Consider the following 14,926-nt stretch of genomic DNA (forward strand, 5'->3'; position numbering starts at 1 on the left):
TTCTGAGGAACTACATTGTTTGGTGGAAGAATACTGTTTTTATTAATATCATTACACTTTATTTGCTCTGCTTTATTTTGTGAAACCTTACTACGTATATGGAATAACCGTTTTATAAAAACAAGCCCCGTGAAGCCGTGGTTTACAGTGAATCTATAACAGCTATAACTCCGCTTCACGTCGTACCTAACAACGCCCCTTAGCTGTTATAAATTCACTGTAAACCACGGCTTCACGGGGATTATTGCTTTACTCTAAGAATGTTTGCATTTATGGTTGAATATTGAGTGTGTATCTAGCCTATGAAGTTGATGTGGCAATACATTTAAATGCAATCAACCAACGGTAAGAGACTGGGCACAGATATTAAGACAGTAGCCCGTTCTAGATGTGTTCTTTCAGGGTTTTTGTGTTCGCTGTGGGTTGATCTGAGATGAGTTCTGTTAAAGTGCCGATGGCGACACACACGAGCATCTTCTTTGCAGGTCTGCATGCGTTTCTCCTGACTGTGGTTCTGATGCTGGTTCTGTGGTTCGCTGGTGTTCTGCGGGCCGGTGCTGGGACGGTCAGGATCTTCTCTCTGGTGAGCGCAGCCATGGCCGTCTCTCTGATCTTCAGCCTCACGCTGTTCCTGTGTCCAATCAGAACGCCGTCCTCCGCACATGTGACCTACAACACCGGTATGACCCCTCAACTCCTCCCTGTCTATCCACAGCGCCTGAGGTCAGAGGTCATGTGTGTGTGTTTGTGTTGCACAGCAAAGCCCCTGCTGAAGTTTGTTCTGGGTCACAGTATGGATCCTCGTCTGGGCCTCATCGACGTCAAGCACTTCGTGATGGTCAGGGTTGGGTTTATCGGCTGGGTGAGTCTGAGGAAATCATGGTTCTGTGTTGGTCAAATGAACGCTCACTGATGTCTGTGTCGGTCCTGCAGGCCGTGATGGATCTGAATTATCTCCTGACTGCTGTAGAGATGAAGAACTCGTCTCTCGCTCTGCTGCTCGTCGTCGTCTTCCAGCTCATTTACATACTGGACTTCCTCGTCGATGAGGTCCGCCGGACTAACTGGTTTTTATCAGTAGCAGTATTGTTTGTATTTCATGTGGTTTGTTATTCACTTAAACAGAACAGGTAATGAATTGTATTTCTGGTGTCTGATGTGTTTGGACCAGGGCTCTGTGCTGACGACCAAAGAGTTCACGGACGAGCCGATTGGGTTCATCATGATTTTGGGCGAGTTTATCTGGATCCCTTTCTTCTCCAGTCTGCCTGCTTACTTCCTGCTTCAGAGACCCAATCACATCCACTTCCTGTCTGCCGTCCCCATCTGTCTGCTCTTCGGTGACCTCACATAATAGAATATAACATCCATCTCATTAACTTGGTCTTGATTTCCAGTACAAATATCTAAGCTTTCTTAAATCAAGCTACAATTTTTACAAAAATGAACTAATTAAATATCACCATACCTACCCAGCTGATTAATAATAAATGTTATGTTTAAATATGCACGAGGTATTGTCTTTTGATCAGTTTTCCAGAAAGCAAGACTCAATATCTGTGTTCAAGTAAATGATGTATTTCAAATGTTTGGTTCACATTCAAGTAGACGATGCAAATCTTTGTGATGCAGTGATTGTTGTAATTCTCAGTGCAGTTTATTAACAGCTGCTGGCTTCCTGATGTATTACCTGTCTAACGAGCAGAAAGATGGTTTCCGCAGAAATCCCAGTGATCCGGCCTACGCTCGTATGTGACCTCTTCTCATCCTCATTCTGCTTGAACACGCCAGTTCATAAATGCATGACAAGAAAGCACTGAACTTTGATTCGGCTTAAAGGTGAATGCAGGTCCATGCTGATGATCTCAGTCTCTCTCAAAGGTCTGAACACAATCCGCAGCCCGGCGGGAAGCAGTCTGCTGGTGTCCGGATGGTTCGGATGGGTCCGACACCCCAATTACTCAGGAGACATCCTGATGATGTTTGCCTGGTGTCTGCCATGCGGTATGGTTTAAAAGAGCAGAACGCATTCAGATCGGTTTTACGGTTTAGTGCCAGCAGTGCATGAGTAATTGAGCTGGTTTGTGTCATGCAGGGTTCACCAGTGTTTTGCCGTACTTGCCGGCGCTACAGTGCTTTCATTTATTGAGGCAACGAGCCAATGAGATCGAAGAATCCTGTCTGAAGAAGCACAGAGACGCCTGGCGGGAGTACTGTCGACGAGTGCCATACAAACTGCTGCCTTGCGTGTACTGAGCATCTCTCATCTGTGTGTGTTTACATGAACCGCCCAAAGCATTGCTCTCGTGTGGAGGTATTACTCCTAGCTGTGTGGATCCCATGATTTGAACTACTAGTACACAGCCAAACGTCATTAAATTCATTAAATCTGATTTAACCCGTGACATTTAGTTTTGTTTGTAGAAATCATGTATTAAGGTTGATTCAGAGAGATTAAATAATAAAAGAAACAATTTTTTCAGTGTAATGTCACATTTAATTTACAAAAAAAAGTTTAAAAAAAACAAAAAAAACAAGAATTGTATTGCATATAAAACGTGCTGCCGCGGTGTAATTATAGATGTAATTACAGAAATTAATTCTGAGGTGGTGTTACAAAGCAAAAACATTAATGTACACAATGAGTGCGTTGTATTTAATTAGGCTATTTATAACTTATAAATATATAACTACAAATTTTAATTAATCATATAGCTGTACTGCAAACAAACCTGAAGTATTGTTTTAATAAAAATATTTTCACTTCTACATTTGGAAAATGTTTAGTTTTGATGTTAATTGGAAAAAAACAAAACAGAAAAACTAAATGTATTTAATCATTTTTGTTGTTGTGTTTACAGAATGTACAAATTGCAATGTTTTGAACGGCAGGACCCACTTTTGTACCTTCTTCTTGGTGTAATGTCACATTTAATTTACAAAAAAAAGTAAAAAAAAAAGAAAAAAAAAAAAAGAATTGTATTGCATATAAAACGTGCTGCCGCGGTGTAATTATAGATGTAATTACAGAAATTAATTCTGAGGTGGTGTTACAAAGCAAAAACATTAATGTACACAATGAGTGCGTTGTATTTAATTAGGCTATTTATAACTTATAAATATATAACTACAAATTTTAATTAATCATATAGCTGTACTGCAAACAAACCTGAAGTATTGTTTTAATAAAAATATTTTCACTTCTACATTTGGAAAATGTTTAGTTTTGATGTTAATTGGAAAAAAACAAAACAGAAAAACTAAATGTATTTAATCATTTTTGTTGTTGTGTTTACAGAATGTACAAATTGCAATGTTTTGAACGGCAGGACCCACTTTTGTACCTTCTTCTTGCTGAACTACAGTAGTACTTTGAGACTATTTCCAATTAATAAGAAAGCTTTAAAAACACTTGAAATATTTGACTTTTAAGTGATTTATTTTGACTATACCACTTTTTTATCCTTTGTTTTAACAGCCACTTTCTATGTTTATAAGATGTTCTCAATAAAAATAGCCTAAATATATAAAAACTAGTCTTTGTCCTTTAGTAAAAGTGATTGAGAGCTTTTTATATTTGAAACATTTCCCCGTATAAAATGTAAATACGAACGCTGTGATTGAGTCAAAGCGCAGAGCCGCGGGTTGCCAGGTTTTCACAACAAACCCCCCCCAATTGCTACACAAAACTAGCCCAATCTTTTCTCGGTGGGGGTCTTCCAAGGGGGGTCTTGTAGACTTTTTTTGGCATTGTTCCCCTAGTAAAATTCGCATTCCAGGGGATAAATATCACGTTATTGGGGTCGCTCCAACCAGGGGCGTAGCCAGAACTTATTTTCAGGGGTGGCCAGGTAAGACCCAGTGATTTTATTGGGGTGGCCACAAAAACAAAACAAAAATAAATTTAAAAAACACATCTGACTGTGACCATGTTTTACATGTTCTGTTTTACAGACAGAAATTCTACAGAATTTATAGATTACAAATGTACACAGTTAATTTAAAGTTGGCAATTTATTTCCAAAGCATACAAAAAAGCAATATATATGCTAATAATTTGCAGAATAAAATGACAAAAAGCTTAAAATCAGTAAACAAAAATCTTATTGGACTCTAATTAGTCAAGTAACATTACAAAAAAGAAAAAATTTGAACAATTATAGAAACATTTGGAAAGATATCTCAAACAACATGAAGCATGTAAAATAAGAAACTGTAGCCATTTTCTGTGTCCAAATGCTAAATTAATTATTGTTCATGAATTCATACTATCCCATGTCTTAAGAAAAATCTAAATGTTCGTACTAAATCTCTGAACTCTGACAGGTGAAAATGCACTTTATTTACCAAGAAAAAGCAAGTGCCTTGAGTCTTTGCATTACTTTACAGACAAATTGCAAACCCACTGCATTTCTAAACACTATGAGTTCACTCAAGGGACAGAACATTTTACTTGTCTCTAAATTATAGTAGCTGAATCCTACGGTTCTTGTGATTTCTGGCAAAGATATCCACAAACTCATCAAGATTTATTGATTTTGCTCTTCTACATTCTATGCTTAGAATCCCCAGAACACTCAACTTTCGATCCAAAATTCTCTTTATTTGGTATAGCTCATGTACAAGGTCTTCAAGATCAGACCCATACATCCTAGCAAATGGAAACAGAACATCCTTTTTTAACATATACAATAAAACACGTTGAAGCTTTTCTAGCCTATTGCCATTTATTTTTAATTTATAGGCTACATTCTGGACAGAACTTTGTGATTTTTCCAAATAGCTTACTGAAATATTTTTTTCAGTGATGCTTCAATTAGCAGCATATTATGTCATGGAGCGTTTCTCTTATCAGTGTGCGAAGAGTAAGGTTAAGTGAGGAGTGAGAAATGGTCAAACCCGAGCAAAGCTAGAGCAGATGATCACTGAATGCAGAGCGGAAGGAAATTGTTGCCGCTCCACAACATTAACATACTCTGACTGAAAAAAATGTTACGGCTTATAGCCTCCTCCACACAGAGGTTTGTTTTGTCTAGGCGGGTCTCAATGTGCGAAGAGTAAGGTTAAGTGAGGAGTGAGAAATGGTCAAACCCGAGCAAAGCTAGAGCAGATGATCACTGAATGCAGAGCGGAAGGAAATTGTTGCCGCTCCACAACATTAACATACTCTGACTGAAAAAAATGTTACGGCTTATAGCCTCCTCCACACAGAGGTTTGTTTTGTCTAGGCGGTTCTCAACTGTTCAATCTGCATAGCGCAGAATGTTTGCAGAACGGCGAAAAATGTCATCTGTCTGTGTTAAGTTAGGTGTGCTCGGAAACGTACGGAGCCGTCTGCTCTCGCGGTGCAAGATGTCATACAGTGATCGGTCTGCGCAGCGCCTGTTAGGTTTGCACAGGGGTGGCCAAGCTTTCATCAGGGGTGGCACTGGCCACCACGTAGCTACGCCCTTGGCTCCAACAGTGTTAAACTAGCCCACTTCCAGGGAAACACCGAGGACTTGGCAACACTGTCGGCGGATGATGGGAGACTATCAGCAGGGTTGCCAAGTGTGTGGTTTTCGCGCGGAAATGGGCTTCTTTAACACTGTTGCCGCGGGTAGTTTTTCATGTCCGCGGGTTGATACGACCCCAAAAACGGGATATTTAGCCACTGGAATGTAAATTTTATCGGAGGAACAACGCCAAAAAACGTGTATTTTATCCCCCGGAACGAGATTTTTGCCGGGGAGCCCCCTGGAAACGCCATTGGTTTAGTTTTGAGTAGCAATTGGGCGGGTTTTGTTGTAAAAACCTGGCAACCCTGATCAGCCATTTCACCTCAAACTCTCTTCAAGCAGCAAAAACCCGCCGCAGCGGAACAAAACCTCCCGAAACACCGGACAGGTGAGTCCGCGCCCGGTTACCGGTAACGGGAGCCGATGACATTCAGCTCGGTGATGAATAGGAGTATAGTGCGCTGAAATCGCTATTAAAGCGTCTCGAGCTGCAATAACGCGCTTTTATTCGCTTCGATGAAATAAACTCATTCTCGCGCTTTTGCTCGCAGTAGTTTTCTCAAACACTTGCTGAAAGTGTGCGCCACCGCTGTACGTCGCTAAACGTGCTCGGTAGAGCGGTAACGCGTTAGAAATCGTGTCGCTTCGCACGATAAACTGCTGTTTTGTCTCTTCTCTCACATTTCGAGCAGCCATTATGTCATCAGCCCGAGGGGGCGGGGCTGGACGGGCACACTGAGCGCTGATTGGCGCGGCGTGAGTGAAGCCACGCCCCAACCGCTTGTAAATGGGCGGAGAATGTGTTGATTGACTGGCGTCACTGAAACCGTGGGAAACCCCGTGAGACCAGCTGTAATAACGGGAAGCGTGAACGTAATCAAACCCAAAACTTCATTATTTTAGCGAAGTGCACCATCATCTGAATGAGAACAGCACGAAAAGCCATTATATTTTCAAATACAAGGCTTACATTGAAACTCATTTAAAGTGAAACACATTTATAATTTTTTTTGGTCTAATTTATGTACAAATTTTATTTATTTTATTTTTTACCATTGGCACACAACTGATATATCATTAACCTCATTATATTGCATTTGTACTCTTTGAACATGTATACATTTAGTTAATTACACATCAAAAATATTGTATTCCTGTCTTATTTATTTGAAAAAGTGCATTATTGCAATCTGATTTTAGTCATCTACCCTGAAGTGTGTGTTTATGATGTAAATATCAAATTTACTGTTTAAACACGTTCGCACTTTTGTGATTTTGTGTCGATATATTATTTGATGTTAAAATAACTACATTTACAACAGTTTAAATAATTACATTTGATTAAAAAAATCAAATTTAATTGAAATAAAAATCAAAATAATTGAAATAATTAATTAGATTGAAATAAATTGAATAAAATAAATAACATTTGATTTATTGGACTAATATTGAATAATATTAGTTTGAATAATCAATAATATATGAATAACTGAATAAACAAAAACATTTAAACTAAATTATTAAAATAAAAAACAAATACCTCTAACATAACAATACTATAGTGAGTAGAGAAAACACAATGTAACGCAAACAAATATGAACAATTTATACCAAAAACAGAAATAGAATAATAATAACAATAGAAAATAATAGTTACATTTTATTAACTTTACACATGAAAATATTTAGAAGCGTTTCACATTTTTAGGATGGGGCCCCTTATATAAGGATGATCATATTTGGGGGTCCAAATAAGTGTGTAATATGTTGTGTTTGAGGTGATCGTGTGTCAGAATGGCCCGTACGAAGCAGACCGCTCGTAAATCCACCGGAGGAAAAGCTCCTCGTAAGCAGCTGGCGACTAAAGCGGATCGTAAGAGTGCGCCCTCTACTGGAGGAGTCAAGAAGCCCCATCGCTACAGGTACTGAGCCGCGAGTGGTGTGAGAACGCGCCTGAGCTCCCCTCTCTCTCTCTCTCTGTGTGTGTGTGTGTGTGTGTGTACTCTCAGACGAGCTCTTGTGTCGTGTCGGTGTGTGATTTAAAGCACAAGAGTTGAAGCCCTCAGGGTGATTAATTAAGGACTCCAGGCACTAATCAACACGTCCTGTTCCTGAATGAAAGAAATGGACGTTAAATCTGAGTGACTGATTTCGGGTGCTAAACTCCTCACTGGAAGAGCCAGAATCATCATGAAACACTTTTGTTTGTTTTTTTCTTGAAATATGTTTTGTATGTGTATTGTTTGAGTGCTTTATAATGATTTTCTTTATTTTCCTGAGATATGATTTCAGTGATGCATTCTGGGATTGGCGGGGGGTCGTTCTGTTGAGTCTGGTGTTTTTGATGAGCATATGTAGCCACAGACTGTATTTTATACCATTTGATAGATTCTTCATGAGTTGTTTAGGTAGACGCTCACTCAGGTTTTTCTACACTCTTTCATGGTTTTATCACAAGATGATTATGTTTGCTTTGTTTTTGTATGTGTGTAAGTCTAAAAAGCAAATCTTTGTACTACACGAATACAGAATTGGACAATAAATTGGTGTTGAACTGTTATTGAGTCTGTTTTGTGGAAATATTTCACCTCCAGTATCGTTTTCTCAGTTAACAGTGTAATTATGTGATGTTAGGAGGTTAACGTGGCTGTAGCCGACAGTGATAAAAGTGAATCTTGGTAAATCCCAGAAGGCAGTCATATTGGGGTTAAAGGAAAAGTTTACAGAAACAGTGTTAAAAATGTTTTTAAAAAATAATAATAATAAAATTAAAGAAAAATTGACTAAAATAAATAAATATTAAAATGTGTGTAAATATATAAATTTGATTAAAATAAGTAAAAATCGAGAAATAATAAAAAGTGACTTAAAAATGTGTAAGTAAATAATGCTACAATTAATAAATTATTTAAATACATTTGATTACAATAAATAAAAATGTAAAAGTAAATAAAATTAAACTGATATTAATAAATAATAAAAAGCTAATAAAATAAAATTATTTAAAAATGGTTAAAATAAAGAAATAAAAAGTGATTTAAATAAATAAAAATGTAAAAGTAATAATAATAAAAAGCGCATTAAATAAAATAAATAAAATAGTCATTAATATATTAATATTACTAAAATAATTAATAAATATAATTAAGCAAAAATGTATTAAAATAAATTAGATTCAAATTAAAGAAACATTTGATTTAAATAAAATAAAAAGATTACAATAAGTAATTACAAATATGTACTTGAATAAAAATGTATAAGTAAATAATGCTACAATTAAAAAATATTTAAATAAATTTGATTACAATAAATAAAAATGGTTAAAATAAAGAAATAAAAAGTGATTTAAATAAATAAAAATGTAAAAGTAATAATAATAAAAAGCGCATTAAATAAAATAAATAAAATAGTCATTAATATATTAATATTACTAAAATAATTAATAAATATAATTAAGCAAAAATGTATTTAAATTAATTAGATTAAAAATAAAGAAACATTTGATTTAAATAAAATAAAAAGATTACAATAAGTAATTACAAATATGTACTTGAATAAAAATGTATAAGTAAATAATGCTACAATTAAAAAATATTTAAATAAATTTGATTACAATAAATAAAAATGGTTAAAATAAAGAAATAAAAAGTGATTTAAATAAATAAAAATGTAAAAGTAATAATAATAAAAAGCGCATTAAATAAAATAAATAAAATAGTCATTAATATATTAATATTACTAAAATAATTAATAAATATAATTAAGCAAAAATGTATTAAAATAAATTAGATTCAAATTAAAGAAACATTTGATTTAAATAAAAAGATTACAATAAATAATTACAAATTAATTTAAATAAATAAAAATTATTTAAATAAAATATCAAAAATTGATTAAATAAATAAATGACTGTATCAAACAGTACAGTGCTATAGTGAGCAGAATTAAGCAAAATAATGGAATGTAGCCTAATAGATTAAATAATGTTACACGTATTTATATGATTTTTACAGTATAATGGAGGATTGTATTTAGGGGTCTGTGGAATCTAAAAGATTGAGAGCCCTAATCATAGTACCATAGTATTCCCACGGTATCACCACAGTACTCTCAGCCAGAGAAACTGTCAGAGCACTGATGAACGCTGCTAATAAGAGTGTGCAGACAGTATCGTGTGGTTTTAACAGATGAAGAGGAGTTGCTCACACGCTGAAGCGCGCTGTGGCTGCCGCGGTGCATTGTGGGAGCCGCCGATTGGCGCATTTCCGCTGCCATTGTGCGCGAGAGACGGTAAATAACACCGAAGCTCCGCTCGAAACACTCTTTAAACACCACTTCTACTGAGGTAAGGCCGTCAAGGCCGAGAAAATACAAATGTGTTCGGTTTAATTGTTGTTTTAGGCGGAAAATGTCGTGTTCTGTGTGAATTCGTGTCGGTTTGAGCGGGTTTGTGTTTATTTGAGTGAAATCCTGAAGCGCTTCAGCCGCGAAATCCATCCAAAATAAACGGATATTTCACAAACGCCGAAAAACACCATAAACGCCTCCATTCCTGCTTTAAATGTCTGATAGTGCATCCCTAGAGTGTTTTCTTTGTAGTCCGAGTACAACTGGTACGAACAGCGGGGTGCTTCGTAGAGAAATTGTCGAAGTTTTATCGTTAGTTCTTCTCTTTTCTCGCTCAGTTTTCGGCGCGGATCAAACAGGCGCCATGATGTTCACAGATGAGGGGCGGGGCTTACGCCGACAGTCTGGTCTGTTTCCTGTCCTCTGATTGGTCGGCTCATTAATATATGATTATAATGAGGCTGGCTTTTGTGGCATGATTGACATGTTGAGCTTGCTGTTGTTTTCAAGCATCATTTTGATCCTTCTATCCTCAACTGTACTTTTATAACTGTGTGTCTGTATGACATGATTATATTATTTTTTGAAATAGATATTTTTTTAAGCAGGGGTTTTTAAGCTGGTTCGTGAAAAGTTTGGAGGGAAAAAAAGTGTAATATAAATAATTAACAAAAATAAGATTAAACTAATTAACTAAAGAAATACATTTGATTAAAATAAACAATAAATCAATTAATTTATAATAAATAAATGTGATTAAAATAAATTTAAATCAGAAACTAATTTAAAAAATGATTAAAATAGGTTAATTACTTAAATGATGATATTAAAATAGTTTAAAATAAAATGATTGAAATATTTAATCACATTTATTTGTTTTAATCAATTATTAATTTTAATTTATTTTAATCAATTTGCTTTAATCATGTATTTTTATTTATTTAAATCACGTTTTATTCATTCATTTACATAATTTACTTAATCATATGATATTTTTGTTTGTTACTGAAATCATTTTAAATAAAGTAATTGCAGGAGGCCAGCGAGGCGTATCTGGTCGGTCTGTTTGAGGACACTAACCTGTGTGCCATCCACGCCAAGCGCGTCACCATCATGCCCAAAGACATCCAGCTGGCGCGCCGCATCCGTGGAGAACGTGCCTGAGCTCCCCTCTCTCTCTCTCTCTGTGTGTGTCTCTCTCTTGCTGTTTGTTGGTAGTTTTAGAGTTCAGTCCTGGTGGGGCGGTGGGTGGTGATGTACGTGGTGTCTCTCTGTTTTTTTGGCAGCAGACTATTAGGGTACTTCCTGTTTGCATGTACCAGCCCGTGACTGATCGGCCTCACACACACACACACAGAGACAGACAGACACACACACACACACACACACACACAGTCGCCACGAGAATTTCCTTCATTACAGAGCAGTTTTCTACTCATCCCTTCAGCGTCTCACGACTCCTCAGGCAGACATGGAAACATTATTACTGAATCCTGCTTGATTTGTGGCTGTTTTTGTTTCTCCTTTATTCAGAGTCTGACTACAGAACATTCAGGTGTTTCAATAAACTGATCTTTGTACTTTGAAATTTCTCTTAATTGCGTAATAAATGGATGTCACACATTTGTTTGTGGGTTGTCTTTTATTGTCACGTTAAAATAAATCACATTCAGCTCTTGTTATAGGAACTTATTACAACTTATCGCTGCCTTTTTTTTAAAATTGTAAAGCACTTCATCTAACATTAAGTCGAACATTATCTAAAAAAGGCATATACAGTAAAAAGACTGATGAAAACATAATCTTGCACCATGCAGCACTAACTTTTTAAACCACTCATGACCACGTTTTATTGTAGGCTTATAGATAATCTGTTAAAGGGAATAGGTTTATATTCAGAGCTGGGTAGATTATTTACTCATTGTAATCTGTTGCTGATTCCAAATTACATACAAAAATTGTAGTCAGTAACGTAATCCTTACACATTTTAGGTAATATAATCAGATTACTTTTGATCTAACTCGTTTGTCACATTGATTTAAATAGGACAGTCTTATACCATATTGATATAAAAATGCAAAGAAAAAGAAAATATGTTCCAAAAAAGCGTGTAATAATTCGAATACGCTTTATACAGTACAGTACAGACTGATTCAAAGCAGCTTCACAGAAATCAACACTGTTAAAATTATGAAATGACTTAAATATCAGCTCTACGGAAAACAATGTTCCGTTATTGATATCAATTCAGTTCAATAACAGTGTCAATGTTGCAAAGTTCAGCTATAAAGCGAGTTTAATTGATCTAAACGCAGCTCTACAGCTGATACAAGTAGTATTAATATCATTAATATAATTATTTATTAATATTATTGATCAGTATCAATAATGAGTCAAATCTAATGAATGTGCATGATAACAGGTATAACCCGGAGAATCTGTCCACGCTGGAGCGGTATGTGGACACTCAGGCCAGAGAAAACACCTACGACCTGGAGGCCAACCTGGGCGTGCTCAAACTGTGAGGGGTGCGCACTATCAAGGGCTCTACACTAGAGCTGTGCGCTCACTCATCGCTGTGCTTGTGTCTTCAGGTACCAGTTCAACCCGGCGTACTTCCAGACCACCGTCACGGCTCAGATCCTGCTCAAAGCCCTCACCAACCTGCCGCACACAGACTTCACGCTCTGCAAGTGTATGATCGACCAGACCCACGTATCCTTTACAGTGCGCTTCCTGAGTGAAGATGTTCGGCATCATTACTCCTCCGGATCCTCTCTCTCTGTGTGTGTGTGTGTGTGTGTGTGTGTGTGTGTGTGTCTCTCTCTCTCTCTCTCTCTCTCTGTCTCTCTGTGTGTGTCTCTCTCTCTCTCTCTCTCTCTCTCTCTTTTATCTGTATAAAAGTACTTTAGTTTGTTCATTTGTGCTACTTTGATCTGCCAATCATGGATGTATTCTTCCTGGGTTATTTTTCCAATTTCTTTAATTTTTGCGTGTCTTAACTGAATTGTTGAACTGAGTTGATGTTTTTCCACTAAATAGTGCATGGGGTCACTCTCTGGGTGTCCTGCCCTGTAAGTAAGAGCGCAGTGATGGTAATCATCTGTCAGTGTGTCTGATAGATGGAACCAGAACTTGGCTGTTCTCTTCTGGATTTCTGCTAGAAGGGGGAATCTGCCCAATTCTGCCCTGCAGCCGAGACTAGGGGCGTTTCTCTGAGTCCCAGGATGTTCTTGCCGAACTCCAGGTGCTCTCTCTCTCTCTCTCTCTCTCTCTCTGTGTGTGTGTCCCTCTCTCTCTCTCTCACACACATCACTTCCTGTCTGCTCTACACTGTCCAATCATAACAAAGGCAAAAACGCCAAAAATACACTACAACTCAAAAGTTTTTGAACAATAAGATTTTAAATGTTTTTTTAAAGAATTCTCTTCTGCTCACCAAGCCTGCATTTATTTGATCAGAAATAAAGCAAAATCAGTAACATTGTGAAATATTTTTACTATTTAAATCAACTGTTTTCTATGTGAATATCTGTTAAACTGTAATTTATTTCTGTGATCAAAGCTGTATTTTCAGCATCATTACTCCAGTCTTCAGTGTCACATGATCTTCAGAAATCATTCTAATATGCTGATTTGCTGCTCAACAAACATTTCTGATTATCATCAATGCTGCTGGATGTTTTAGTGGGATTTCCAGGTGTTTCCTTGACTGCGGTGTCGCAGCAGGAGGAGCGTCCGATAAGACAGATCCTGTATCTGGGGAACCTGCTGGAGACGTGCCACTTCCAGAGCTTCTGGGTACACACACACACACACACACACACACACACACTTATGCTTTTACACTTTTATATGTCATTTTAATGTTGGATGGTTGAAGTGTGAGTAGAATAATGTCATCTCAGTGTATCCAGTTTAATAAAAACATATTATTGCATTCATAGAGCGAGACTTTCACTGATTGTTTGCAGCTTAACGGAAGTTACACTCATAATTGTAATAATTGTGTGTCTCAGGCCAGTCTGGAGGAGAATCGAGATCTCATTGATGGAATCACAGGATTTGAGGACTCAGTGCGGAAATGTAAGTTATTGTTGTGTTACTAATAATATAAATTATTATATTTCATCATCTGCTGTTCACTGAAACATATGGAAGCCTGTTTCCACTATGGAATTAAAAAAAGGTAATAATGACTTTTTATCTCACTTTTTTCTGTGCATTTCTGTCTTGTAATATCTCAGTTCGTTTTTCTCAGAATTGGGTTTTTGCATAATTCTTTGTTTATGTCTCACAACTCCGTGTTTATATCTGAATATTATCATTTTCTCGCAATTCTGACTTTTTTTCCTCGAAATTATCTGTTTTTCTCACAATTGCAAGAAAAAGTCTGAATTGTGAGCTACAAAGTTGCAATTACCTTTTTTTATTTTTTATCCCGTGGCAGAAACAAGTGTCCATAGAAATAAAGTTATAACATTAGACAAGATTTCTTGCACCAAAACAGTCATAAGTTTTACATATATTTGATGCTTACATTTATTTTTCATCATATGAGTCTCTAAACCACTGCATACACAGAACTACGAGACTTCTGCGCTTACATATTATTATTATTATTATTATTATTATTAATATGAATTTCCTCTAAAGGTGCAGTGAGTTCGGATGTGTTGTGATTTATGGATCTCATGTGTTGGCAGTGCTGTTCTCAGTGAAACACAGGCATGATTTTCACTGTGTTTTGGTCTGAATGTCATGTGTTTGTTCTCCAGTCATCTGTCACGTCGTGGGAATCACGTATCAGAACATCGAGTACCGGCTGCTGGCTGAGATGCTGGGAGATCCTCTGGGTGAGACACTGTCCTCCACACACACACTCTCACACACACACACACACACACACACACTCACACACACACAACTCACACACACACACACACATATACACACACACACACACATACACATACTCGCGCACACATACACACACTCTCACTCTCTCACTCACACACTCTCTCTCTCACTCACTCACACACTGCTGGTTTCGTCTGGTCAGAGGAGAACTGGCCCCCGA

General features: G+C 36.8%; 2 protein-coding genes across 4 annotated transcripts in view; both read left to right on the forward strand.

The window, feature by feature from the left end:
• Positions 1 to 2,745, forward strand: part of LOC107757329 (delta(14)-sterol reductase) — a 7,898-nt gene extending 5,153 nt beyond the window's left edge. For 2 of the 3 annotated variants that reach the window (XM_016574775.1, XM_016574776.1), the window contains 6 exons: positions 486 to 862; positions 934 to 1,050; positions 1,172 to 1,340; positions 1,668 to 1,748; positions 1,882 to 2,004; positions 2,096 to 2,745. In XM_016574775.1, the coding sequence (XP_016430261.1) occupies positions 486 to 862; positions 934 to 1,050; positions 1,172 to 1,340; positions 1,668 to 1,748; positions 1,882 to 2,004; positions 2,096 to 2,256 (1,028 nt within the window). In that variant the 3' untranslated portion in view covers positions 2,257 to 2,745. The remainder of the gene's footprint in view (positions 1 to 485; positions 863 to 933; positions 1,051 to 1,171; positions 1,341 to 1,667; positions 1,749 to 1,881; positions 2,005 to 2,095) is intronic. The other variant, XM_016574777.1, reaches the window with a different exon arrangement.
• Positions 2,746 to 12,233: 9,488 nt separating this feature from the next.
• LOC107757318 (eukaryotic translation initiation factor 3 subunit K-like) lies at positions 12,234 to 14,763 on the forward strand (the record flags this gene model as incomplete). Its single annotated transcript, XM_016574758.1, has 5 exons — positions 12,234 to 12,367; positions 12,441 to 12,561; positions 13,570 to 13,647; positions 13,866 to 13,932; positions 14,625 to 14,763. Coding segments are annotated over exons 1-5 (524 nt in total), but the record flags the coding sequence as incomplete, so codon positions are not given.
• Positions 14,764 to 14,926: the final 163 nt, after the last annotated feature.

This window comes from Sinocyclocheilus rhinocerous, unplaced genomic scaffold (genome assembly GCF_001515625.1).
Source record: "Sinocyclocheilus rhinocerous isolate Xijiao unplaced genomic scaffold, SAMN03320098_v1.1 scaffold3916, whole genome shotgun sequence".
In the NCBI taxonomy this organism is placed as follows: Eukaryota; Metazoa; Chordata; class Actinopteri; order Cypriniformes; family Cyprinidae; genus Sinocyclocheilus; species Sinocyclocheilus rhinocerous.